Source organism: Cherax quadricarinatus, chromosome 67, assembly GCF_038502225.1.
Source record: "Cherax quadricarinatus isolate ZL_2023a chromosome 67, ASM3850222v1, whole genome shotgun sequence".
NCBI lineage: Eukaryota > Metazoa > Arthropoda > Malacostraca > Decapoda > Parastacidae > Cherax > Cherax quadricarinatus.
Genome location: NC_091358.1, coordinates 7,114,387 through 7,140,228, shown reverse-complemented (window position 1 = coordinate 7,140,228; position 25,842 = coordinate 7,114,387). Strand labels below are relative to the sequence as shown.

General features: G+C 42.9%; 1 protein-coding gene across 2 annotated transcripts in view; it reads right to left on the bottom strand.

Annotated features, from left to right (window-relative positions):
• Nucleotides 1–18,595: 18,595 nt before the first annotated feature.
• The window catches only part of LOC128699701 (uncharacterized oxidoreductase dhs-27-like), a 92,106-nt gene continuing 84,859 nt past the window's right edge, over nucleotides 18,596–25,842 (bottom strand). For both annotated transcript variants that reach the window (XM_070099381.1, XM_053792447.2), the window contains exon 3: nucleotides 18,596–25,666. In XM_070099381.1, coding sequence (XP_069955482.1) covers nucleotides 25,201–25,666 — 466 coding nt within the window. In that variant the 3' untranslated portion in view covers nucleotides 18,596–25,200. The remainder of the gene's footprint in view (nucleotides 25,667–25,842) is intronic.

Sequence of the window (25,842 nt, the reverse complement as noted above, 5' to 3'; positions counted from 1 at the left end):
GAGGTCAGATGAAACATGTACATGACAGGAGGAGGTCAGATGAAACATGTACATGACAGGAGGAGGTCAGATGAAACATGTACATGACAGGAGGAGGTCAGATGAAACATGTACATGACAGGAGGAGGTCAGATGAAACATGTACATGACAGGAGGAGGTCAGATGAAACATGTACATGACAGGAGGAGGTCAGATGAAACATGTACATGACAGGAGGAGGTCAGATGAAACATGTACATGACAGGAGGAGGTCAGATAAAACATGTACATGACAGGAGGAGGTCAGATAAAACATGTACATGACAGGATGAGGTCAGGTAAAACATGTACATGACAGGATGAGGTCAGATAAAACATGTACATGACAGGAAGAGGTCAGATGAAACATGTACAAGACAGGAAGAGGTCCGATAAAATATGTACAGGACAGAAGACTGCCAGGTAAAACAAGTACAGGACAAGTACAACACGTACAGAATACGTAGAATAGAGTCAATGGATATACATGTTCTGTACAACACGTACAGAACACGTACAGAACATGTAGAAGACAGTCACTAGAGAAACAAGTTCTGTACAACACGTACAGAACATGTAAACAACCGGTGCAGAAGTCTCCCAACTTGTTTAACACACGAAGAAGTGTATAAATAAAGTTAATAATTTTTATATAGGCTCTGTTATGGTGCAATAATAATTTTTAATGACTATCTGCAATGTAATAATCGTTGTTATATTTAATGTTACAAAAAAAATATAAAGAAATAAAAATAGTGCCTGTGGCATATTACAAATGTAAATGTTTTTTTATCTCCTGTTATTAATGTCTCTTTTACACAGTAATTACTATAAATCACAATGTAATATCGAAAAAATATTAATATTAATATTAATATTTTGATTAGAAGTATTATCAAGCAGTTTTAATTTTAATATGAGAGATTAAAGTATTTTTGTCTGGTGGTGGAAAGGTTACCTTGCAGCCTTGATGACTGCGGTGTAGTAGATAGGCTTCAAACCCCAGTAATCAACTAAGATCAAGGGTTATATACACTGAGAGTGTGTATATCAGGGTATATTACATAGTTTTAATTTATTTCTTGTATGATAAGTTAGACATATGTGCAACAATTGGGTATGTTTCTGAAGAAACGTTTCGCCACACAGTGACTTCATCAGTCCAATACTGAGAAGATGACGATAAGGAGGACTTTGAGGTAATCAGTCCTTCAGGCTGAAGTCGATATAATCAGTCTGATTATATCGACTCCAGGCTGATTGTGGCCGAAATATATCTGTACCTTGACACAGTCATGCATATGTGTGTGGAACAGTCAGAATAAACAGAAAATATATGCCAAAATTCACTGGTGGCACTGCTGATGGTCCACTGCACTGTCAGCACTGTAGATGTGGCACTCTGGAACCTATATATATATATATATATATATATATATATATATATATATATATATATATATATATATATATATATATATATATATATATATATATATATATATATATATATATATAATATATAATATAAACACACCCGCATGTTTCTTCAGTACTTCCTTCTCCATAATATATGCTAATTCCCTCTCCATAATATATGATAATTCCTTCTCCATAATATATGATAATTCCCTCTGCATAATATGCTAATTCTCTACAATAAATCACTCGCTAGAAGCATATAATTATACAGTAAAATTGTATCTGTAAAATCTTTTAGCCGACATTTTTAAATGTCACAAGAAACATTTGTTTTAAATATATGTATATTTTCTATCTATTGAGCTTATTCCATTCCTCACATCTTTTCCAATGTATTTTCTCGGTGTTTTAGTAGTTTTACCGATTATAAATCTGAGATAACGTGAAGCGACTGACCAGAGATTTGAACGCTTTCGTAAGTCATTATCTTATTACTGATTTGTAAATAAAAATAAATAAATAAATAAATAAATAAATAAATAATAATAATAATAATAATGACATTTCAGCAGCAGTAGAGATGTAAAGAGGATGTCATCAGTCCATCAGCTTAGGAGACGGATTTTTGGGATGGTCAGTCCCTCAGCCTGGAGAGGAGTTTGGCTTCATAGTCTGGAACATGATCAACGCCAATCAAGGCTAAGGAAGTAAGTTTTAATCAAGGCTAAGGGACTGGTCGCTTTCAACCAAGGCTAAGGGACTGACACTCTTCATTCAACGCTAAGGGACTGACCCTCTTCATTCAACGCTAAGGGACTGACCCTCTTCATTCAACGCTAAGGGACTGACCCTCTTCATTCAAGGCTAAGGGACTGATCCTCTTCATTCAACGCTAAGGGACTGACCCTCTTCATTCAAAGCTAAGGGACTGACCCTCTTCATTTAAGGCTAAGGGACTGACCCTCTTCATTCAAGGCTAAGGGACTGACATTCTTCATTCAAGGCTAATGGACTGACCCTCTTCATTCAACGCTAAGGGACTGACCCTCTTCATTCAAGGCTAAGGGACTGACCTTCTTCGTTCAAGGCTAAGGGACTGATTCTCTTCATTCAAAGCTAAGGGACTGACCCTCTTCATTCAAGGCTAAGGGACTGACCCTCTTCATTCAACGCTAAGGGACTGACCCTCTTCATTCAACGCTAAGGGACTGACCCTCTTCATTCATCGCTAAAGGACTGACCCTCTTCATTCAAGGCTAAGGGACTGACCCTCTTCATTCAACGCTAAGGGACTGACCCTCTTCATTCAACGCTAAGGGACTGACCCTCTTCATTCAACGCTAAGGGACTGACCCTCTTCATTCAACGCTAAGGGACTGACCCTCTTCATTCAACGCTAAGGGACTGACCCTCTTCATTCATCGCTAAAGGACTGACCCTCTTCATTCAAGGCTAAGGGACTGACCCTCTTCATTCAACGCTAAGGGACTGACCCTCTTCATTCAACGCTAAGGGACTGACCCTCTTCATTCAACGCTAAGGGACTGACCCTCTTCATTCAAGGCTAAGGAACTAACCACCTTCAATGGAAGCTAAAGAACTGACCACCTGTTAGGACTGAGGAACTGAACACTTCAAAATTACCCCTCCACTTCACCTCCATATTCGACTGACGAAGTTTACTACGCAGCATAAACGTTCCACCAATAAAAATACGCAGGTGTTGCACAGGTGTCTAATTTCCCTCCAGTAAATATTTTGCCTGGTGACCAGAGTCACGACACAACTAATATATGTCACAGGCTGACATTTCGATTTGAAATATATTCTACTTTGAAACTGGGTCTTTTTGAGGCACCGCTGTATACATATAAATACAAAGCAACCATGGGCGGAGTTGAGTGAGAGCTCTAGGCCTTTCATGTTGCAATCAACACATCAGGAGCTTGCAGAATTGCAGGAAAGAGGAAGATGTCCAGGCAATCACAATCACAGGAAGCGCCTTTGCTGATGTGTTGATTGCAACACGAAAGGCCAAGAGCTATCATTCAACTCCCCACCCATGGCTGTTTTGCCTCTTGTATCGCTTGCTCGAGATTTTTGCATTGGTTTATTTAAACCAAAGTCATGAAATTAAAATTAAAACTAAACTAGACATGTTTGGCCTAACAGGGTTACAATATATAAACCAGTGTACTAAATCTGCTTACAAGCTCACGCATAAACAAGATTGGTGTGAACAATTGTACGAATCTGAAGTGTTTGGTCGAAGCCTCGTTCTCGGTCTTTACAAGCTTCAGGGAGGTGAGGTGCAGAGTAGCTGGGAAGTTCCCAGTGGTGGTAAGGTGGTTAGTTAAGTGACAGTGATCTGTGACCACAGGGGTGGTGGTAAGGTGGTTAGTTAAGTGACAGTGATCTGCAACCACAGGGGTGGTGAGAAGGTGTTAGTTAAGTGACAGTGATCTGAGAAAATGAGAAGTAGTCGAATATAAGAGATGTTACTGTACACACCCTGAGGCTTATTTTTTGTCTCGGTATATATATGCAATTGGTTTACTTTAAACTTTGTTTTATTGCTTAAGTTAATCTTGATTTTAGTGTAGTGGTGAGGTGCGGTCTTAATGGCCCTCCTGAACTCCTTTAGTTTAAATTATAACTGTATGTACATCACCCTGCTTCTCGACACACACTGTTACTGCGCAGTACACTGCCTCTTGACACACACACACATCGTTACTACCCATCACACTGCCTCTTGACACACACACACATCGTTACTACCCATCACACTGCCTCTTGACACACACACACATCGTTACTACCCATCACACTGCCTCTTGACACACACCGTTACTGCCCAACACACTGTCTCTTGACACACCGTTACTGCCCAACACACTGCCTCTTGACACACACACCGTTACTACCCAACACACTGCCTCTTGACACACCGTTACTACCCATCACACTGCCTCTTGACACACACCGTTACTGCCCAACACACTGTCTCTTGACACACACCGTTACTGCCCAACACACTGCCTCTTGACACACACACCGTTACTACCCAACACACTCTCTTGACACACCGTTACTGCCCAACACACTGCCTCTTGACACACACCGTTACTGCCCAACACACTGCCTCTTGACACACCGTTACTACCCATCACACTGCCTCTTGACACACAAACCACTACTACACATCACATTACACACTCTTGTTCCGACAACAGTAAAAGTTAAGGGCACAGAGTAGCGGGTCACCTTGACCTGCGTGAACCCTGCCCAGTATTTAGATAGAACTGCTACCCTAACACACCACGGCAAGCATCGGCCAACCAAGGTGATGTGTGCTACTGGAGGCGGGATAAGTGATGGCTACGTTCATTCTCCGAATTATGTCACTACGAGTACTGCTAAATGCTGCGGTTTGTCTCTGAGAAAAATAAACAAAGTGTAGTGTAATGTGATTGTTTATTAACTACGTTTCGCCCTCACAGTGGGCTTTATTAAGTCACAAACGGATCTACTTGGGTAAAGAGTACATGAGGATATATATAGGGTTGAGAGTCGGGGAGAGAATGTTGTGTAGGTTGTATATGAGACGGACATGCACGGGACCTGCCACTCTGATACAACTTACCTAACATTTTCCACCTGACTCCACCCTGTATATATATATACACTCATGTACTCTACCCAGGTAGATCATTACCGCGCCCTTGCCATAGGGCTGCTCCCCATCCCCCCGCCCTAGGGCTGCCCCTGCCCAAGGGCTGTAAGCTGTACACCACTTGACATGAATGCTCACTGTGGGAATGGTCAAGGCGACTGGTTGACCCACTCCTACCACGATCTCCAGCCACAACCCTACCTGCAGCTTACATGCTGCACTATATTTTGTCAATAAAATGTGTCTTAGATGTTGTAATTATCACAAAATATGCTCTGATTTGCTGCACAATGTTGGTAGATTTATGGTATGATTTGTGCCTCACTGATTATGGGAAACTACACAAGCAATATTTCTGCAAGAGGGAAAAAATTGGAGGTTCAGGTTTGTCAGGAGGTCTATCAGAGAGAGAGAGAGAGAGAGAGAGAGAGGGGGACTCGCAAAATCGTTATGACACGATTGCAAACAAACCACAGCACCGGCGGGGACTAAACTCGTGTCCTGGAATTTTATGACTCACTCGCCACAAGTTTAATCCCCGCCCGTGGTATGGTTTGTGAGAGCGTGAGGAGATTTGTCAGGCAAGAGAAGGGGGGGGGGCTGTCAGGCAAGAGAGTGGGGAGGGGGTCTGTCAGGCATGAGAGTGGGGAGGGGTCTGTCAGGCAAGAGAGTGGGGGGGGGGTGCTGTCAGGCAAGAGTGGAGGGTCTCTGTCAGGAAAAAGAGTAGGGTCTGTCAAGAAAGAGAGAGTGGGGTCAGTCAGAAAGGAAAGTGGAGTCACTCAAGCAGGAAAGCAAACACTGTGATCTCACACAGGAAACATCAGACTTGTAGGTCACGACTAAAGCACTAAGGACAGGTTGCCTTTTCTAACCTTTCTGGACCTCCAGTCAGCCTGTCATTGTTTACTGAGAAAGTTGTTTAGGGTTAAAGTCGAGGATGAGAGTATGTGATGTGCGGTTACTCACTCAGTGTGGCCGGGGGGGGGGACAAGACTGTGTGTAGAGTAGTACTGTGTGAGGACAGTACTGTGTGAGGACAGTACTGTGTGAGGACAGTACTGTGTGAGGACAGGACAGTGTGGAACACGACTGTCTGGAACAGGACTGTGTCACAAACGGTATTTCCTTACTAGTTTTCGCCAGTTCAGCAAAAGTTGGAGGCTCGATCCTACGAGCTCTAATCCCTAGGCAGAAATTCCTAGCAACTCAGTAACACAGAAAAATACATGAAGGTGTATAGAGAGAAACTTCTAGAAGAAAGGAGGCCTACGGCACAAGAAAAGTGACAGAGAAAGATGGAAGATATAAAAATATTGAAAGGGCTTTACTGCAAACAGAAGAGAAATTGTAAAAAAAAATAGCTCCTGATGACGCACGAACATGTGTGAAAGATCTTGGACTGAAGACTTCCATTCCCCCCCCCCAATCTCCCGTGACTTGTCCTGCATTGTTAAGATCGCCTGTCTGCGATTGCATTGCAAACCTGTTGACGTGGTGAATTTGCAATATATAACAGAAATGCAAATAAAGAAGAAGAATGGATAAATAAGAAATAAGAATGTAAATGAGATAATGAGATGAGTGTTGAGAAAGATTCATAACAACACTAGTAGTGTTGCTTTGACACGCTTGTTGCAACACCTGTGGTATGACCCAGGAGCTGTATGACAAACAGTGCCTGGGCAATAAGAGGCAATCAGTTCACTATAACCAGTGTGTGTTACAAGCATCATGGTACAGTCTTTGACAGAGACTGGTCCAGTCTAGTACAAGTCTCCAGGTAAGGAAGGAGGTCCAGACATTGTGTAAACATTGATTAGAATTTGAGTAATGATTTAGAAAAACCGACGAGATGATGAATAAGACACTTGTGCAACACCTGGGAATCTTTATCCCCAAGTGTTGCATTTAAAGACTCTCAAAATGTTGCATTTGAAGATTTGAGTGTTGCATTTGAAAATTCCCAAGTGTTGTTGCATTTGAAGATTCCTCAAATGTTGCATAAGTGTCTTATTCAACATTAATTTGAGTCTCTCAGGAGTGTCTAGGGAGACTCAATCATTGATTCAGACACATATAAGAGTTAGTCCTCTATGGAAGCTTTGATACCGTCCCAAAGCTGGAGAAATGTTGTCTAATAAAACACTTCTCGGTTTGGATTCACTTCTTGTCGGTTTTCTTATCCACTTCGCACGCTATACAAGGACGGTATGTGGAAGACTGGTTGTATCTTGTAGACAATTAGGGAACTACATTGTATCTTGTAGATAGGGAAGTACTGTCTCTGTATCTTGTAGACAGGGAACTACACTGTCAGGTCGTATCTTGTAGACAGGGAACTACACTGTCAGGTCGTATCTTGTAGACAGGGAACTACACTGTCAGGTCGTATCTTGTAGACAGGGACTACACTGTCAGGTCGTATCTTGTAGACAGGGAACTACACTGTCAGGTCGTATCTTGTAGACAGGGAACTACACTGTCAGGTCGTATCTTGTAGACAGGGACTACACTGTCAGGTCGTATCTTGTAGACAGGGAACTACACTGTCAGGTCGTATCTTGTAGACAGGGACTACACTGTCAGGTCGTATCTTGTAGACAGGGACTACACTGTCAGGTCGTATCTTGTAGACAGGGACTACACTGTTAGGTTGTATCATGTAAATAGGGAGCAACACTCGTCTCTGTATCTAATAGACAGGGAACAACACTGCTGGGTTGTAGGTTATAGACCGTTAAGAAGCAACACTGCTGGGTTGTAGGTTATAGACCGTTAAGAAGCAACACTGCTGGGTTGTAGGTTATAGACCGTTAAGAAGCAACACTGCTGGGTTGTAGGTTATAGACAATTAAGGTGTTTAGATCACTTCCCTTTTAGTTGAAGGACGTAAAAATCCTTGGATCATTTAGTCTAGATTTATATAACTGTGAAAATGCAATGAATCCTTATCAGTATTTAAATAATCCTATAAAGAGACTGAAACAAAAACAAAAAAATATTAAGCTGAATATTTTGACCTCTACGATCCTCTTCACCACATCTGCTGAAGAGGACCTCAAGTAAGGGTCGAAATACACAGTGCTTAAAATTTCGTGTTTGTCTTAACGGATAATTGGATGCCTTTTAACAATTATCCTGGATGTCAACTTCTGAATACTTATTGTCTTAGTCTCATTAATACTCCCTTACAAGCAATTATAATACCCCCTCTCCCTTAAAAGTGCTTTTAATACCCTCTTCCCTTAAAAGTGCCTTTAATACCCCCTCCCTTAAAAGTGCCTTTAATACCCCCCTCCCCTTACAAGTACCTTTCAACCCCCAGCATTACAAAATCCTCCCCCAGTACCCACCACAACCTTATAAATCCTCCCCCAGCAATCGATATCATTCCTCCCCTCCCCCCAAAATATTGCCAATGAACATCCTCCCCCTAACCATGCAAAAAAAAAAAAAAAAAAAAAAAAACAGGCTCATCCCCCCCTCCCACCGAAAGCTTACACAAGCTTCACCGGTTATACAATGCACACCTGCAACGTGCAGAGTGCAGATGTGGCACCTCTGTCAAATTGCGCCTTTATGTAAGTGGCTAAAATGCTAAGCGTCACCTTTGTACTCACGTTTTTTGCACTAATCTATATTTCTACAGGTACATGATGCAACTTATACAGACCATAGCTAACACCAATGACTCAATTTCAGGGCAAACTGTTTTGAAACCGGGTTCATTATTTTGAAACGTCCTATAAGAAAGTCCCTTGTTATGCAGAGCATTTCGGGCAAATTAGGTCAATTTTAACCCCAGGATGCGACCCACACCAGTCAATTAACATCTAGGTACTTATTTTACTGCTAGGTGAACAGGGACAGCAGGTGTCTTAAGGAAACACGTCCTAGTGTTTCTACCCGTATCGGGGATCGAATCACGGAGCTCAGTGTGTGCGATGAGTGCGCTACCAGTCGAGCTACGGGACACCCGCAGTGTGCAAAATGAGCTTTATTGGGGGCGATGGTTACCTCAGGCAAGAGCTTTTACCAAGTCCTAAGCTCTCTTAATACCTAAGCTCTCTCAGTATCTAAGCTCTATCAAAGTCTTAAACTCTCTCAGTACCAAAGCTCTCTCAGTACCAGTGCTCTATCAGTATCAAAGCTCTCTCAGTACCAAAGCTCTCTCAGTACCAGTGCTCTATCAGTACCAAAGCTCTATCAGTACCTAAGCTCTATCAGTACCTAAGCTTAATTAAGTATAATCTGAGCGAAACGTTGCATCTCATATCTCCTCGGCTCTCCAGCTCTTGGGTATCTTTACTGTGGAAACGTTTCGCCACACAGTGGCTTCATCAGTCCAATACAAAGAAGAGTGGTGAAGATGGGAAGGAGTTTGAGGTAATCAGTCCCTCAGTCTGGAGTCGATGTGTTCAGTCCATCAGTCTTGATTGATTCCAGACTGAGGTGACTGATTACCTCACACTCCTTTTTTTCTTCAGTTCTTTATGTTGGACTGATGAAGCCACTGTGGAGAAACGTTTCCTCAGTACAAGTTAGGTATAAGGCTACAGATGCAACTAAAAACGTTACATTACTTACATATGTTCTTTTAGCTTACGAAGGCAACCTCTTACAGGGGCCCGGCTCGTCAACACCCCAATCTGGGCCCCTCTTCCAGAATTCATGGTCTTCCCCGCTAAACCGGGTCCCTGGAGCAAGTGTAGGTAGGTAGGTTTGCTGTGTATCAAGACTAGTCCTTGACGAAAGCCAGACTATAATTTATGAGCTGTGGAAACCGGTCACGAATTTACAGAGACAAGACCAGTTTCGGACTTGGAGAGACCAAATCCCACTCTTGGAAATTAAGTTTTGATTTAAAAGGATAATGGAATGTATTGGTTTGGAAATAGTTGATGAATGGAACAGTCTGTCTAGTAGGGTTATTGAAGCTAAAACCTTAAGAACATAAGAATGGAGGAACACTGCAGAAAGCCTACTGGTCCATACGAGGCAGATCGTTATCAAAAATTACTCTTATCCAAAGCTACCCAATAATTTACTCCCGTACCAACGACACCAGTGAAACCCAGGGATACCAGTGGAACCCAGGGACACCAGTGAAACCGAGGGATACCGGTGAAACCCAGGGACACCAGTGACACCCAGGGACACCAGTGAAACCCAGGGACACCAGGGACACCAGTGAAACCCAGGGACACCAGTGATACCCAGGGATAACAGTGAAATCCAGGGATAACAGTGAAAACCAGGGATAACAGTGAAACCCAGGGACACCAGTGAAACCCAGGGACACCATTGAAACCCAGGGACACCGGTGAAACCCAGGGACACCAGTGAAACCCAGGGACACCAGTGAAACCCAGGGACACAAGTGAAACCCAGGGATACCAGTGACACCCAGGGATAACAGTAAAACCCAGGGATACCAGTGAAACCCAGGGACACCAGTGAAACCCAGGGACACCAGTGAAACCCAGGGACACCAGTGAAACCCAGGGACACCAGTGACACCCAGGGATAACAGTAAAACCCAGGGATACCAGTGAAACCCAGGGACACCAGTGAAACCCAGGGAGACCAGTGACACCCAGGGATAACAGTGAAACCCAGGGACACCAGTGAAACCCAGGGACACCATTGAAACCCAGGGATACCAGTGAAACCCAGGGACACCGGTGAAACCCAGGGACACCAGTGAAACCCAGGGACACCAGTGAAACCCAGGGACACCAGTGAAACCCAGGGATACCAGTGACACCCAGGGATAACAGTAAAACCCAGGGATACCAGTGAAACCCAGGGACACCAGTGAAACCCAGGGACACCAGTGAAACCCAGGGACACCAGTGACACCCAGGGATAACAGTAAAACCCAGGGATACCAGTGAAACCCAGGGACACCAGTGAAACCCAGGGAGACCAGTGACACCCAGGGATAACAGTGAAACCCAGGGATAACAGTGAAACCCAGGAATACCAGTGAAACCTAGGAATACCAGTGAAACCCAGGGATACCAGTGAAACTCAGGGACACGAATGAAACCCAGGGACACCATTGAAACCTAGGGACAACAGTGAAACCCAGGGATACCAGTGAAACCCAGGGATACCAGTGAAACCCAGGGATACCAGTGAAACCCAGGGATACCAGTGAAACCCAAGGACACCAGTGAAACCCAGGGACACCAGTGAAATCCAGGGACACCAGTGAAATCCAGGGACACCAGTGAAACCCAGGGACACCAGTGAAACCCAGGGACACCAGTGACACCCAGGGATAACAGTAAAACCCAGGGATACCAGTGAAAGCCAGGGACACCAGTGAAAGCCAGGGAGACCAGTGACACCAGGGATAACAGTGAAACCCAGGGATAACAGTGAAACCCAGGAATACCAGTGAAACCTAGGAATACCAGTGAAACCCAAGGATACCAGTGAAACCCAGGGACACCAATGAAACTCAGGGACACCATTAAAACCTAGGGACACCAATGAAATCCAGGGATACCAGTGACACCCAGGGATAACAGAGAAACCCAGGGATAACAGTGAAACCCAGGGATACCAGTGAAACCCAGGGATACCAGTGAAACCCAGGGATACCAGTGAAACCCAGGGACACCAATGAAACCCAGGGATACCAGTAAAACCCAGGGATACCAGTGAAACCCAGGGATACCAGTGAAACCCAGGGATACCAGTGAAACCCAGGGATACCAGTGAAACCCAGGGATACCAGTGAAACCCATGGATACCAGTGAAACCCAGGGATACCAGTGAAACCCAGGGATACCAGTGAAACCCAGGGACACCATTGAAACCCAGGGACACCACTGACACCCAGGGACACCACTGACACCCAGGGACACCAGTCAAACTCCACCTTGAGTAGTTTTAAATTTAGATTAGATAAACACGATCTGAGTGAGACTTGCAGATCAAAGTTTTTTCCTTGGGTAATATTGGGTTGAGGAATTATTTTTGTTAGTGGGTTTGAGAAGAACCTGCCTTGTATGAGCCAGTAGGCCTCCTGCAGTGTTAGTCATTTCTTAGCATGTTTGTTGAATAAGTTGTAGCAGCCATCGATGTAGACACGCTAAAATTATGAATAATTAGACCCATGTGTAGCATTTAGGAATCTTTACTGAGGAAACGTCTCGCTACACAGCGGCTTCATCAGTCCAAATGAGAAGTGGTAGAGTTTGAAGTAGTCAGTCCCTCAACCTGGAATGAAGAATGTACTTTCAAGATTGATGGACTCAACACATCAATTCCAGGTTGAGGGACTGATTACCTCAAACTCATCCTCTTTTTTTTCTACCGTTCTTCCTTGGACTGAAGAAGCCACTGGCGAGCGAAACGCTTCCCTAATAAAGATATCCAAATGTTGTACATGTCGAATTATAACACATGACATAACCTAACATGACATGACATGGCATAACCTAATCTAACATGGCATGACATAACCTAATCTAACATGACATGACATAACCTAATCTAACATGACATGACATAACCTAATCTAACATGACATGACATAACCTAATCTAACATGATATGACATAACCTAACCTAACATGACATGACATAATCTAATCTAACATGACATGACATAACCTAACCTAACATGATATGACATAACCTAACCTAACATGACATGACATAACCTAATCTAACATGACATGACATAACCTAACCTGATATGACATAACCTAACCTAACATGACATGACATAACCTAATCTAACATGACATGACATAACCTAATCTAACATGACATGACATAACCTAACTTAACATGATATGACATAACCTAACCTAACATGACATGACATAACCTAATCTAACATGACATGACATAACCTAATCTAACATGACATGACATAACCTAACCTGATATGACATAACCTAACCTAACATGACATGACATAACCTAATCTAACATGACATGACATAACCTAATCTGACATGACATAACCTAACTTAACATGATATGACATAACCTAACCTAACATGACATGACATAACCTAATCTAACATGACACGACATAACCTAATCTAACATGACATGACATAACCTAACCTAACATGATATGACATAACCTAACCTAACATGACATGACATAACCTAATCTAACATGACATGACATAACCTAATCTAACATGATATGACATAACCTAACCTAACATGATATGACATAACCTAACCTAACATGATATGACATAACCTAACCTGACATGACATAACCTAATCTAACATGACATGACATAACCTAACCTAACATGATATGACCTAACCTAACCTAACATGACATGACATAACCTAACATGACATAACCTAATCTATCATGACATGACATAACCTAACCTAACATGACATGACATAACCTAATCTATCATGACATGACATAACCTAATCTATCATGACATGACATAACCTAACCTAACTTAACCCAACCACCGTCATCACCACCGTCATCACCATCACCACCACCGTCATCACCACCACCACCACCGTCACCACCACCGTCACCATCACCACCGTCACCATCACCACCACCACCACCACCACCACCACCACCGTCACCATCACCACCACCACCACCACCGTCACCACCACCGTCACCATCACCACCACCACCACCACCGTCACCACCACCACCACCACCACCACCACCACCAGCACCGTCACCATCACCACCACCACCATCCACCACCACCACCGTCACCACCACCACCACCACCACCACCACCGTCACCACCACCAGCACCGTCACCATCACCACCACCACCACCGTCACCACCATCACCACCACCACCACCACCGTCACCACCACCACCACCACCACCACCACCGTCACCATCACCACCACCACCACCACCGCCGCTCTTCTAAAGTAATTGCTTGTGATTTTCCATTTAATCAACTATTATAGTGTTCTCTCGACCACACTGCGATTATTACTACTACCAGTTCTAATAATGAGAAGAGCGCTAAACCAGTAGTGCCATACAGTGCCTGTAGTAGTAGTAATAGTAGTACTAGTGTATTATTATGACTCCATTCACAAATAAAAACATTAGCATTACGGGTGACGGAATCCTACCCAAGGTCACCTTGTCCTTACTTTCCCCCGAGGTCAAGGAGGATCCTGGATCCTGCTGCCTGGACTCCACTGGGAAAACCCAGGGTGCTATCTTTTGTAACTGGTATAGCCTCATAACAGCAACTTAGTCTTATATAACAGGAACTTAGTCTTATATAATAGCACCTTAGTCTTATATAATAGCACTCACATAACTGGCGCCCCGGTTATGTGGGTTACGTAGCTAACTTATGGTAGCTCATTTGACTCGCAACCGAATGACCCGGGTGTGTTTCTGGGCGGGTCGAGATGAATGGGCAGGTCTCCGTATGCGTGTTGCTCCTGGTAACCTGGAAGTAAATAGGTACCTGGGTATGTTGAAAATGGTATACAGTACTGACAAGCTGATAATTACGACACGTGCAACAACTGGGTGTTTTTATTGTTCAATCGTTTCGAGTACACAGTAGACTTCTTCAGTCAAATACAGAGGTAACAAGTGTAGTGGTGAAATGAAGATAATGTAATCTATCCATCAACCTTAGAGAAATAGTACTTGAGGTGGTCAGTCACTCAGCCTGGAGAAGAGTTCAGTTGAACTCAGTCTGGAGAAGAGTTAAGTTGAACTCAGTCTGGAGAAGAGTTAAGTTGAACTCAGTCTGGAGAAGAGTTAAGTTGAACTCAGTCTGGAGAAGAGTTAAGTTGAACTCAGTCTGGAGAAGAGTTAAGTTGAACTCAGTCTGGAGAAGAGTAACTACGTAACTCACATAACCGGGGCGCCGGTTATGTGAGTGCTGTTATACAAGACTAAGGTGCTGTTATATGAGGCTATACCAGGTACAAAAGGTAGCACCCTGGGTTTACCCAGTGGAGTCCAGACAGCAAAATCCAGGATTCTTCTTGACCTCGGTGGGAAAGGACAGTCAATGTGACCTTGGGTAGGACTCCATCACCAGTAATGCTTTTGTTTTTATTTGCGAATGGAAAGTCATAATAAAACAGTAGTACTACTATTAATACTACTATTTCTACTACTACCCCTACTACCAATAATAACTTTTCTACTACTAATAATACTATTTCCACTACTACTGCTCCTAGTACTAGTTCTCCAAGGTTGATGGACTGATTATATCTTTATTTTACCACTACACACTTGTTACCTCTGTATTTGACTGAAGACGCCTACTATGTAGGCGAGACGTTTCAACAAAGTTACCTAACTGTTGCACAGGTGTCTTAATCATCAGGTACCTGGGTGTTAGTCTACTGTTGTGGGTGGCGTCCTGGGCGGTGGTATCATCCCTTAGAGTTAAACTCCAAAAACGAGCTGAAATGTATTTGAGGTTAGATGACAGATTTTAGACAAATTGGGGTAAAAAAAATCTGTTCTCAGATTGGATAGAGAGCAAGGTAGACGCATATTGCAGTTAATACGAAATCCAAAATGACTGTGATCATTCACTCTGTTACTCTAATTGTGTTTACTTGTTAAGCGCGTGGTTACAGAGGTATTGCATCAATTGTCAGTGATTCTTGGCTTTCTCCAGCGCTGGTAGCCCAGAGGTGAAGTGCCCGGATCACACCCCGAAAGGACCAGAGTTTTGAATCTTTGGGTAAAGATAATTCGAAGTGCTAAGCCCGTAAGGGTCATAGTGGTGTGGCGGGATGTGCGATGGTTAGGGGTGAAGGGGAGAGGGTGCTCGAAGTTAGGGGGTTAGTGGGGATGAGGTGGTACTGCAAGAGTGAAATTTAAGTCAATGTTGGCACAGTAGGTTAGTCGAAGGGAGTGTGTGTGTGTGTGTCAGAGGCGGGACTTTCAGTGAGGAGGCCAGTGAGAGTGTTGGCAGTGTAGACACTGGAAGCGAATTTTGTGTGCCATTTCATATACAGGACAATTTATGTTCAGTTGAGTGCCACCTGACAGTCCTCGCAGTGTGGTGCCGCTCGTTACTCAGTGTGGTATGTGAGTTGCACGTCTCCAACGGGTAAACGTGTGAGAGTGCAGTCTCCCAAAAAATTCAGTGGTAGGAAGAAGACCAGAATCCTAAAAGTGGCTCGATAGAAAACAATTCGCTCAGGACCAACGATGTTGTCAGTGGGTGCAGGGTTGATGACAGAGTTTAATTTCTTTATTATGCACCCCATACCCATCCTGTGATAGTAATCAAAACATAGAGGTACATAATGGACAAAGGGACTGGGCTGTAAAGTTTTGATATCTGAACAAGTTAGTGGTAATGAACTGTTTACATGTTTATATCTGGTTATAACTGTAATAAGTTATTTATGCAGACATGAATTGGGTCACACACACGCAAAAACAATATTGAGAGAATACCGAAAAATGGTCCAAGAAAGGAAGAATTCAATGGGAAATTGGCAGGCCCTGAATAGCTGACCGAGAGGCTGAATCTGCTTGATCATGGCCCTGAATACTAACCTGGTCCCAGCAAAATACAGTTGGGAAGATTTTCAAATACTTGCCACCCATGTTTACCTATCAGTAGATACCTCAAAAATTGGTCAACTGTTGTGAGTGATTTCATCGGTGAGAAGCTAAGAAATGCAACGAAACGACTCACGAAATCGTAATGACACGATTGCAAACAAACCATACCACGGGTGGGGTTACAACCTGCGATCAGAGAGTCTCAAAACTCCAGACCGTCGCGTTAGCCACTGGGCCAGCTAGCCACAATACGATCAATGAATCTTATTGTGGCTAGCTGGCCCAGTGGCTAACGCGACGGTCTGGAGTTTTGAGACTCTCTGATCGCGGGTTCTATCCCCACCCGTGGTATGGTTTAAATGCAACAAAAATAAGCCACACTCCGCTGGCCTTTCATGGGTAATCCTGGACTATTACCCTTCTAACATAAGATTTTTTTGTGCTTTGTTTTGCCTCTGAAACCCATGTGACACCGGTATTAGTTTTACAGAGATTTTGTTGGCGTGTCCTGTGTGTGACTCCAAGTTATTAAGAAGTGGCTGTGGTCTTGACTTATAAAGAAGCGGCCGCGGAAAGGTTACTCTACAAAGAGAACACTTTACCATCATTCAGCCAATCACTGTCTTAAAAGAAACGCTGACATCGTAGTTCAGATGACCCTCTAAACAGAAACGCACCCCCCCCCAGCACCCTTCCTGGAATTGTACTATCCCACCTCCAGGACTCAAGTCCGGCTAACCAGTTTCCCTGAATACCTTGATAAATATTACTTTGCTCACACTCCAACAGCACGTCGAATCCTAAAATAAACCACTTGCCTCCACTCAATCCAATACTCTTATGTCTATAGAAATATTTTTTTGATGTGCTGTGGTCATATGCCAGAGTAACCTCTCTGAAGAACCTGCCTGGGATGATACAGTCACTTTTGCAAGTATAACTCTGGTAAAATTAATGGTAACAAGACAGCGTCATCGGTGACATTGTTGGGGGTGACAGGGGTTGCTTCTCAGATTTCATCAGTGTCTGTCAGCGAGGGTGTCAACTATTAGTGTCTGACAGCGAGGGTGTCAACTATCAGTGTCTGTCAGCGAGGGTGTCAACTATCAGTATCTGTCAGCGAGGGTGTCATCAATGTCTGACAGCGAGGGTGTCAACTATCAGTGTCTGACAGCGAGGCTGTCAACTGTGTCTGACAGCGAGGCTGTCAACTATCTGTGTCTGTCAGCGAGGGTGTCAACTATCAGTGTCTGTCAGCGAGGGTGTCAACTATCAGTGTCTGACAGCGAGGGTGTCAACTAACAGTGTCTGTCAGCGAGGGTGTCAACTATCAGTGTCTGTCAGCGAGGGTGTCAACTATCAGTGTCTGTCAGCGAAGGTGTCAACTATCAGTATCTGTCAGCGAGGGTGTCATCAGTATCTGTCAGCGAGGGTGTCAACTATCAGTGTCTGACAGCGAGGGTGTCAACTATCAGTGTCTGACAGCGAGGGTGTCATCAGTGTCTGACAGCGAGGCTGTCAACTATCAGTGTCTGACAGCGAGGCTGTCAACTATCAGTGTCTGACAGCGAGGCTGTCAACTATCAGTGTCTGACAGCGAGGCTGTCAACTATCAGTGTCTGACAGCGAGGCTGTCAACTATCAGTGTCTGACAGCGAGTCTGTCAACTATCAGTGTCTGACAGCGAGGCTGTCAACTATCAGTGTCTGACAGCGAGGCTGTCAACTCTGGGGGATCATTCTGATTGCCTCATCTGTTCTAAGATTATGATCATAATAATAATAATAATGATCCAAGGCACTGGAGTCACCTGCACATTCCTTGGATCAAAAATAATTGCCTCACATTTTTTGAGTTTTATATTTCCATAATAATTTTTTTATGACCTCTGCCCAAGGTTCCTCCACGACCATAAAAAATAGTTACGCATTTGTTTATTAATTTATTACAAGGTTCATTATAAATTAGTTTGTATTTAAGGTTGTCGTTAGAAATCTAGAAATCGTCTTTTGTTTTTCCCTGAATTTTAACCCGTTTAAAGACATATTGTACAGAGAAACCCCTTAAATTTTCCGTATTAATGAATAAAGAACAATACGGTGACTAGTTAATGGTCGAAGTCCGACCAAAACGTCGTCAGATGTTTCTTTGTGTGGGTTATTTGCGTATTCTCAGTATTAATAAACCAGGTTGTGTACACAACTTCAAGAAAAAGTGGGGACATTCTGGATATAATTTTTTTTTTCTTGAGCACTTTGTGATAAATATTGTGCTTGGGTACCCTGAATTTTTTTTTTTACTTATAAAGTATAAGGTATCATTTTAAACTGTTTTTTAACCATCCAATCACAATATATTTGTTACGATAGACAGCATGTGTAGTGGCAAATTTAATCACCTCTGTTAATGACACTAATAAAACTATTTAGTTTTGTGTACGGTACAACTCTGTTGAGGTGTTCTCAAGACAATACACGAGCGCCCTGTGCATTACACATGTAGGTTTTGTCGATATTAAAGTATTTGAATAGAACAATGGCGGCAAAATCAACATGATTGCTTGTGTTAAATGAATGCATTTGGGTTACAGGCTCTTTATGTACATGTGGGTTGTGTTTGTGAGATGCATTCTTGAGCAGCTCACTGTGTGTTTCCACGGGGAGTGTGGTGCGCACACAAGAAGCCTTCTCCAGGAGGGCAGTCTCGTCCCTCAGAGGATGGGGGATTCTTGCAGGGTCACAACACTCTTCGTCCAGATCATAGCCTGGTGGATAGCTGGTCAAACGTGGTGTCCTGCGTAGACTGGATGTTTTCCATCGATTTGGACTTTTTTTTGAGGAATATATCTATTTGTCTCGTTGATAGAGTGCTGGGTTTTGGTCTTGTAGTAGAGGACAACTGAGTAGTGTTCAATGTGTATGAAGAAGTTGTCCACGTCCAGCTCATAGGATGGAGTGACTGCGACTTAGGAAAAATCTTCTGTGAATTGGGGTTATGACTCTTACCCTTCCAGTGCAGTATCAGAGCCCGCGAAGCTGTGGAGGACTGGTAAGGCTTGGGCTTGTTCTTGTAGTCTACGAGCGACGGCACAGGCATGGAAATGTGTGAAATTTTTCCACTACCGAAGGCGACGTGTATGTTTGCAGCTAGACACACTAACAGGAAAGGATGACAAATCACACTTTCATCCACCATGCAAGTATTTCAGAATTATGGCGTTCGCTTCCTGGGGTTGCATATGAACATTATCTAACCTCTTCCTCCAGACAACACTCTGGCCGGAAGTGATGTAAGTCACCTTCGCAGGTGGAAAGACGCAGATGTGATACTAACGAATTTTGCAGAGGCGTTTGACAAATGTACTCATGCAGTGATTGCACACAAAATGAGGGCCACAGAGATCAAAAAGAAGGTAAGATTGTTTCAGGTTTCTGAGAGAAAACAGATTAGTAGTAAACAGAGCAGAATCCAGTATTAGCGAGATAAAAAGTTCAGTCCCCAAGACACTGTCCTGGTGCCTCTACTGTTTTTTTTTATCCTTGTAGCAGACATAGATAAAAAAACACTCTCCACAGTTTTGTATCATCATTTTCAGATGCCACCAAAATAAACACGAAAAATTGAAAAACTACAGGAAGATACAAATAGGATTTTCCAGAGGGCAGTGGAGAACAATATTACGTTAAATAGTGATAAATTCCAGCTGCTTAGGTATGGAAAGAATGAAGAACTCAAATGGAACATTGTATACAAAACTCAAGAGGATCATCAAATAGAATGAATGGAACGCATGAAAGACCTGGGGGTAATTATGTCGGCTAAACTTTCAAGGAAAACAATAAAACCAATATCACGACAGCCAGGAAAATGACGATGGATAATGAAAACTTTCAAAACAAGGTAAATAGTGCCAATGGTGACACTTTTCAAATCACTTGTGCTCTCTCATTTAAAGTATTGTTCAGTATTGACGGCCCTGTTCAAGGTAGAAGAGATATTAGAGCTGGAACAGATACAGATCATTTACGGCCCACATAGAGCCAACAAAACATTTAAATTACTGGGAACACATCAACATCCTAAACATGTGCTCACTGGAGCAGAAGAGAGATGCATGTTAATATATATACGTGGAAGGTACTTGAGGGCCTTGTGTAATATCTGCAGATATGGGAGGAAGTGCGAATTAAAGCCAGTGAAAAGTAGGGGTGCAGTGGGTACAGTCAGAGAACAGTGTATCAACGTCTGTGGATCCAGACCATTCAATATCTTACCAGAAGATGTAAGAAAAACTGATGGAACAAGTGTAGAAGTCTTCAAGAGGAAACTGGACAAGTACTTTCACTAGGTGCCAGATCAACCAGTCTGTGAAGGATATGTGGGGCAGCGGGGTGCCACTAGCAACAGCCTGGCAGACCAGGCAAACACCAGATGAGCCTGGCCCAAGGCCGGGCTCCGGAAGAAGAAAAAAAAAACTCTCGAAACTCGCCAAATACATATCAAAGGTTGCTGGAGAGGAAGTGATAAATATTCCGCTTTTTTTAATGCCTCAAGCAGTCCTATCTGATGTTGGATTTTTTTCTGATCAGTTATCTTTGTGAAATACTTATGCTCGTTTATTCTGTCTTAGTGACTCGTACTGCTGGTGAGGCACCTCACCATGAAGACAAACTCTCGATGAAAATTGATGAAGTTATCAAGTTGTTCTCAAAGAAATAAATGTAGCTGATTACTGATGGACTGATTACATCACCTTTCCTTCGCAACTACGCCAGCTGCCTCTGATTTAATCTCTGTATTTGACTGAAGAAGCCTACTGCGTAGGGTAGGCGAAACCTTCCAGTCAGTGATAAAGATACCTAACTGTTGCACATGAGTCTTATTCTTCAACTTATCGAAATTATATACCATTTTTAACAAATATAACTGTAACTGCATTTGTAAGTATTACCTCACAGCAAGTCTTGAGTTACACGGGCACTACCGTCTATGATGATATAATCAATACACATAATTTTGATAAACATTACTGATAATATAGATAATTATTAGAAATACAAAGATATTCAAAAGAATGCCCTATATGTTGATGATATACATAAGAACATAAGAAAGAAGGAACACTGCAACAGGCCTACTGACCCATGTGGAGCAGATCCATGTCACCCCCCCCCCGGAATAGTCCAATGACCCACCCAGTCTGGTCACCTCCACTCAAGGAAGGAGCACGGCACCAGACCCAGCAGCACAAGCTAGTCAGGTCCAACTCACACCCACCCACACCCTCTCATGCATTTATCTAACCTATTTTTAAAACTACACAACGTTTTAGCTTCTATAACTGTGCTTGGGAGTTTTTTCCACTCATCCACAACTCTATTACCAAACCAGTGATTTCCTATATCCTTCTTGAATCTGAATTTTTCCAACTTGAAACCACTGCTGCGAGTCCTGTCTTGGCTGGAAATTTTAAGCACGCTATTTACATCCCCTTTATTTATTCCTGTTTTCCATTTATACACCTCGATCATATCCCCCCTAATTCTACGCCTTTCGAGAGAGTGCAGATTCAGGCCCTCAGTCTATCCTCATAGGGAAGATTTCTGATACATGGATCAACTTTGTCATCCTCCTCTGTACGTTTTCCAGAGCATTTATATCCATTCTGTAATATGGTGACCAGAACTGAGCAGCATAGTCTAAATGAGGCCTAACCAAGGATATATAGAATTGAAGAACAACCTGACGACTTCTATTATTTATACTTCGAGATATGAAGCCAAGAATTCTGTTAGCTTTATTGCGAACACTAATGCACTGTTGTCTTGGTTTAGATTACTGCTAACCAGAACTCCTAAATCTTTTTCGCAATCAGTAGTACTAAGAGCTACATTATTTAATTTATATGTGGCATGGTTATTTACCTGTCCAACATTTAGAACTTTGCATTTGTCAATATTAAACTGCATCTGCCACTTCTCCGACCATTGCATCAGTATTCAAATCATCCTGGAGTGCTCTAGTGTCCTCATTAGAATGAATTGGACGGCAATTAATACTAATATATATATGATAATTGTTGCTGTTTTCAAAAAGTGAGCTAAGCCCGAATGGGTTATACATCAATCGTTTACTGATGAGGTTGGTGACCTGATAAAGCTCACCTTGGTGACCTGATAAAGCTCACCTTGATGACCTGATAAAGCTCACCTTGGTGACCCGATAAAGCTCACCTTAGTGACCCGATAAAGCTCACCTTGGTGACCCGATAAAGCTCACCTTGGTGACCCGATAAAGCTCACCTTAGTGACCCGATAAAGCTCACCTTGGTGACCCGATAAAACTCAAACACTAGGGGGAAAAAATCGCTAGAATTATGATTTGGCAAGAAATGTTACCGTATTACAGAATGGATATAAATTCTCTGGAAAATGTACAAAGGAGGATGACAAAGATGATCCCATGTATCAGAAACCTTCCCTATGAGGATAGACTAAGGGCCCTGAAACTGCACTCTCTAGAAAGACGTAGAATTAGGGGGGATATGATTGAGGTTTATAAGTGGAAGACAGGAATAAATAAAGGGGATGTAAATAGTGTGCTGAAAATATCTAGCCTAGACAGGACTCGCAGCAATGGTTTTAAGTTGGAAAAATTCAGATTCAGGAGGGATATAGGAAAGTACTGGTTTGGTAATAGAGTTGTGGATGAGTGGAACAAACTCCCAAGTACCGTTATAGAGGCCAGAACGTTGTGTAGCTTTAAAAATAGGTTGGATAAATACATGAGTAGATGTGGGTGGGTGTGAGTTGGACCTGATAGCTTGTGCTAACAGGTCGGTTGCCGTGTTCCTCCCTTAAGTCAATGTGACCTGACCTGACTAGGTTGGGTGCATTGGCTTAAGCCGGTAGGGACTTGGACCTGCCTCGCATGGGCCAGTAGGCCTTCTGCAGTGTTCCTTCGTTCTTATGTTCTTATGTTCTTATGTTCTACTCTACCAGTTTCCAATCCAATTGGATAAAATTATATTGATGTAGCCCAGCCAAATGTTTTTTTTCTTGGATTTGGCCTCAGTTGACTCTTATATCATTATGCAACACTGGCCCCAACATTGTCCCTAAACAGATACCAACATTTGCAACAACAAAATTATGTTTATGTAGGACCTTAACTAAGTCGGCTTAAATTTCGAATTGTATGTCAAATGCAAATTGTTTCGGCCACGGTATTGTGAGCTATTATTGCATGGCTGTCCTTGTAGGTTTAGCACTTCTGAGTGTCATAATTGCATAGCTGTGGCCTGAGTGGGTCATGGATAGGTCTATGGAGGTCGCTTGGTTAATGGGGTTGAAAGCCTATCGACTATACTAGTGTCATTTAGGCTACATGTAACATTTTTTCCCACAAGACAAAAATACTTCAGTGCCTATAATAAGGGTTTAAGTAAGCTCTTGGCATGTGGACATAGATAAATACACCACTCGGTATATATATCTTGTGCTACATAGGTCTAGACGTTTAGGCCTAAATGGTATTGTGTATGTACAATTATCTGAAATACAGTTATTATTATTACTGCTACTCAGTCTAAATTAGCATTAATTGCAGTTACTGTTATTTAACATTCGTAAACATTCCTTTGATTAATTAACACGTGATCAAAAACACTTTAATGTGGCAAGTGTCTTGTCAAGTGCTCATGATCCACTTGCAAATTGTCAACGTCAAGGCTAGGCTAGATTACAGTGAATTAACCTTCATTTACGTACGAATATGATCTGCATTTTACTGTCTCTAAGAACGTTGGTTACTCCAGACAGCATAATGCTGTTCTTTACGACCTGTTAGGGTGTTAGGGTGCATGATGATTTTATCAGTATAAGGCCTCACGACTTGTTAGGGTGCATGATGATTTTATCAGTACAAGGCCTCACGACTTGTTAGGGTGCATGATGATTTTATCAGTACAAGGCCTCACGACTTGTTAGGGTGCATGATGATTTTATCAGTATAAGGCCTCACGACTTGTTAGGGTGCATGATGATTTTATCAGCATAAGGCCTCACGACTTGTTAGGGTGCATGATGATTTTATCAGCATAAGGCCTCACGACCTGTTAGGGTGCGTGTTGATTTTATCAGTATAAGGCCTCACGACCTGTTAGGGTGCGTGATGATTTTATCAGTATAAGGCCTCACGACCTGTTAGGGTGCGTGATGATTTTATCAGTATAAGGCCTCACGACCTGTTAGGGTGCGTGATGATTTTATCAGTATAAGGCCTCACGACCTGTTAGGGTGCGTGATGATTTTATCAGTATAAAACCTCATGACCTGTTAGGGTGCGTGATCGGTTTATCAGTATAAAGCCTCATGACCTGCTAGCGTGCGTGATAGGGTTTATCAGTGGCTTCAAGTCCTGCTAGTGTATGCGGTAACCTTATTAGTGATAAGCTTCACGATGTCGTAGTTTAGGTGGTAAAATACATCTTCATAGTTTACATGGCAGGCCAACAAGTATAAAGTCTTCGTAGTTTATGTGGTAAGCCTACTAGTGTAAAGCCTAACGTCTTCATACAAACTAGCTAGTCTATACGGCATCAGTGAATTTGTTTTTAGCATGTTGAGAGCATTTTGTCGTTTCTTCACGACATACTTATGTGTGTTTTTGTCTGAAGATACATCAAACTCCTGTGCATCCTGCGCCTCACACACCAGAGCTGGGATGGCCAGGGCACCGTAAATAAGACCCACTATATTCCTTCTGTAGAACTCTTTGGTGAGCTCGGCCAGTGTGAAGGGCATGGCCGCCTCCGCCGCCTCCATCACATCCTTGAAGGAGGTGTGATAGGTAGCCAGAAGGTGCTCCAGTTTGTCGTTCCTGTCGGAGGCGACGAGGCTGCTGAATAAGAAGTAGTTGAGGTCAAAGGCGAGTGATGTCTTGCGACACAACTGGAAGTCCAGCAGCATTACTTCTATTGGATCACCCTTGTTGTCATCTCTGAAACATCAATATGATGTAAGGACTTAACCAAATATAATCAACACAGAACACAAGTGCAGCAAATATACTTGCCACTAATCACGTGTGTGTGCAACACCCACACCAGTACCTGCATGTTATAAAGCACACACACACACACACACACACACACACACACACACACACACACACAC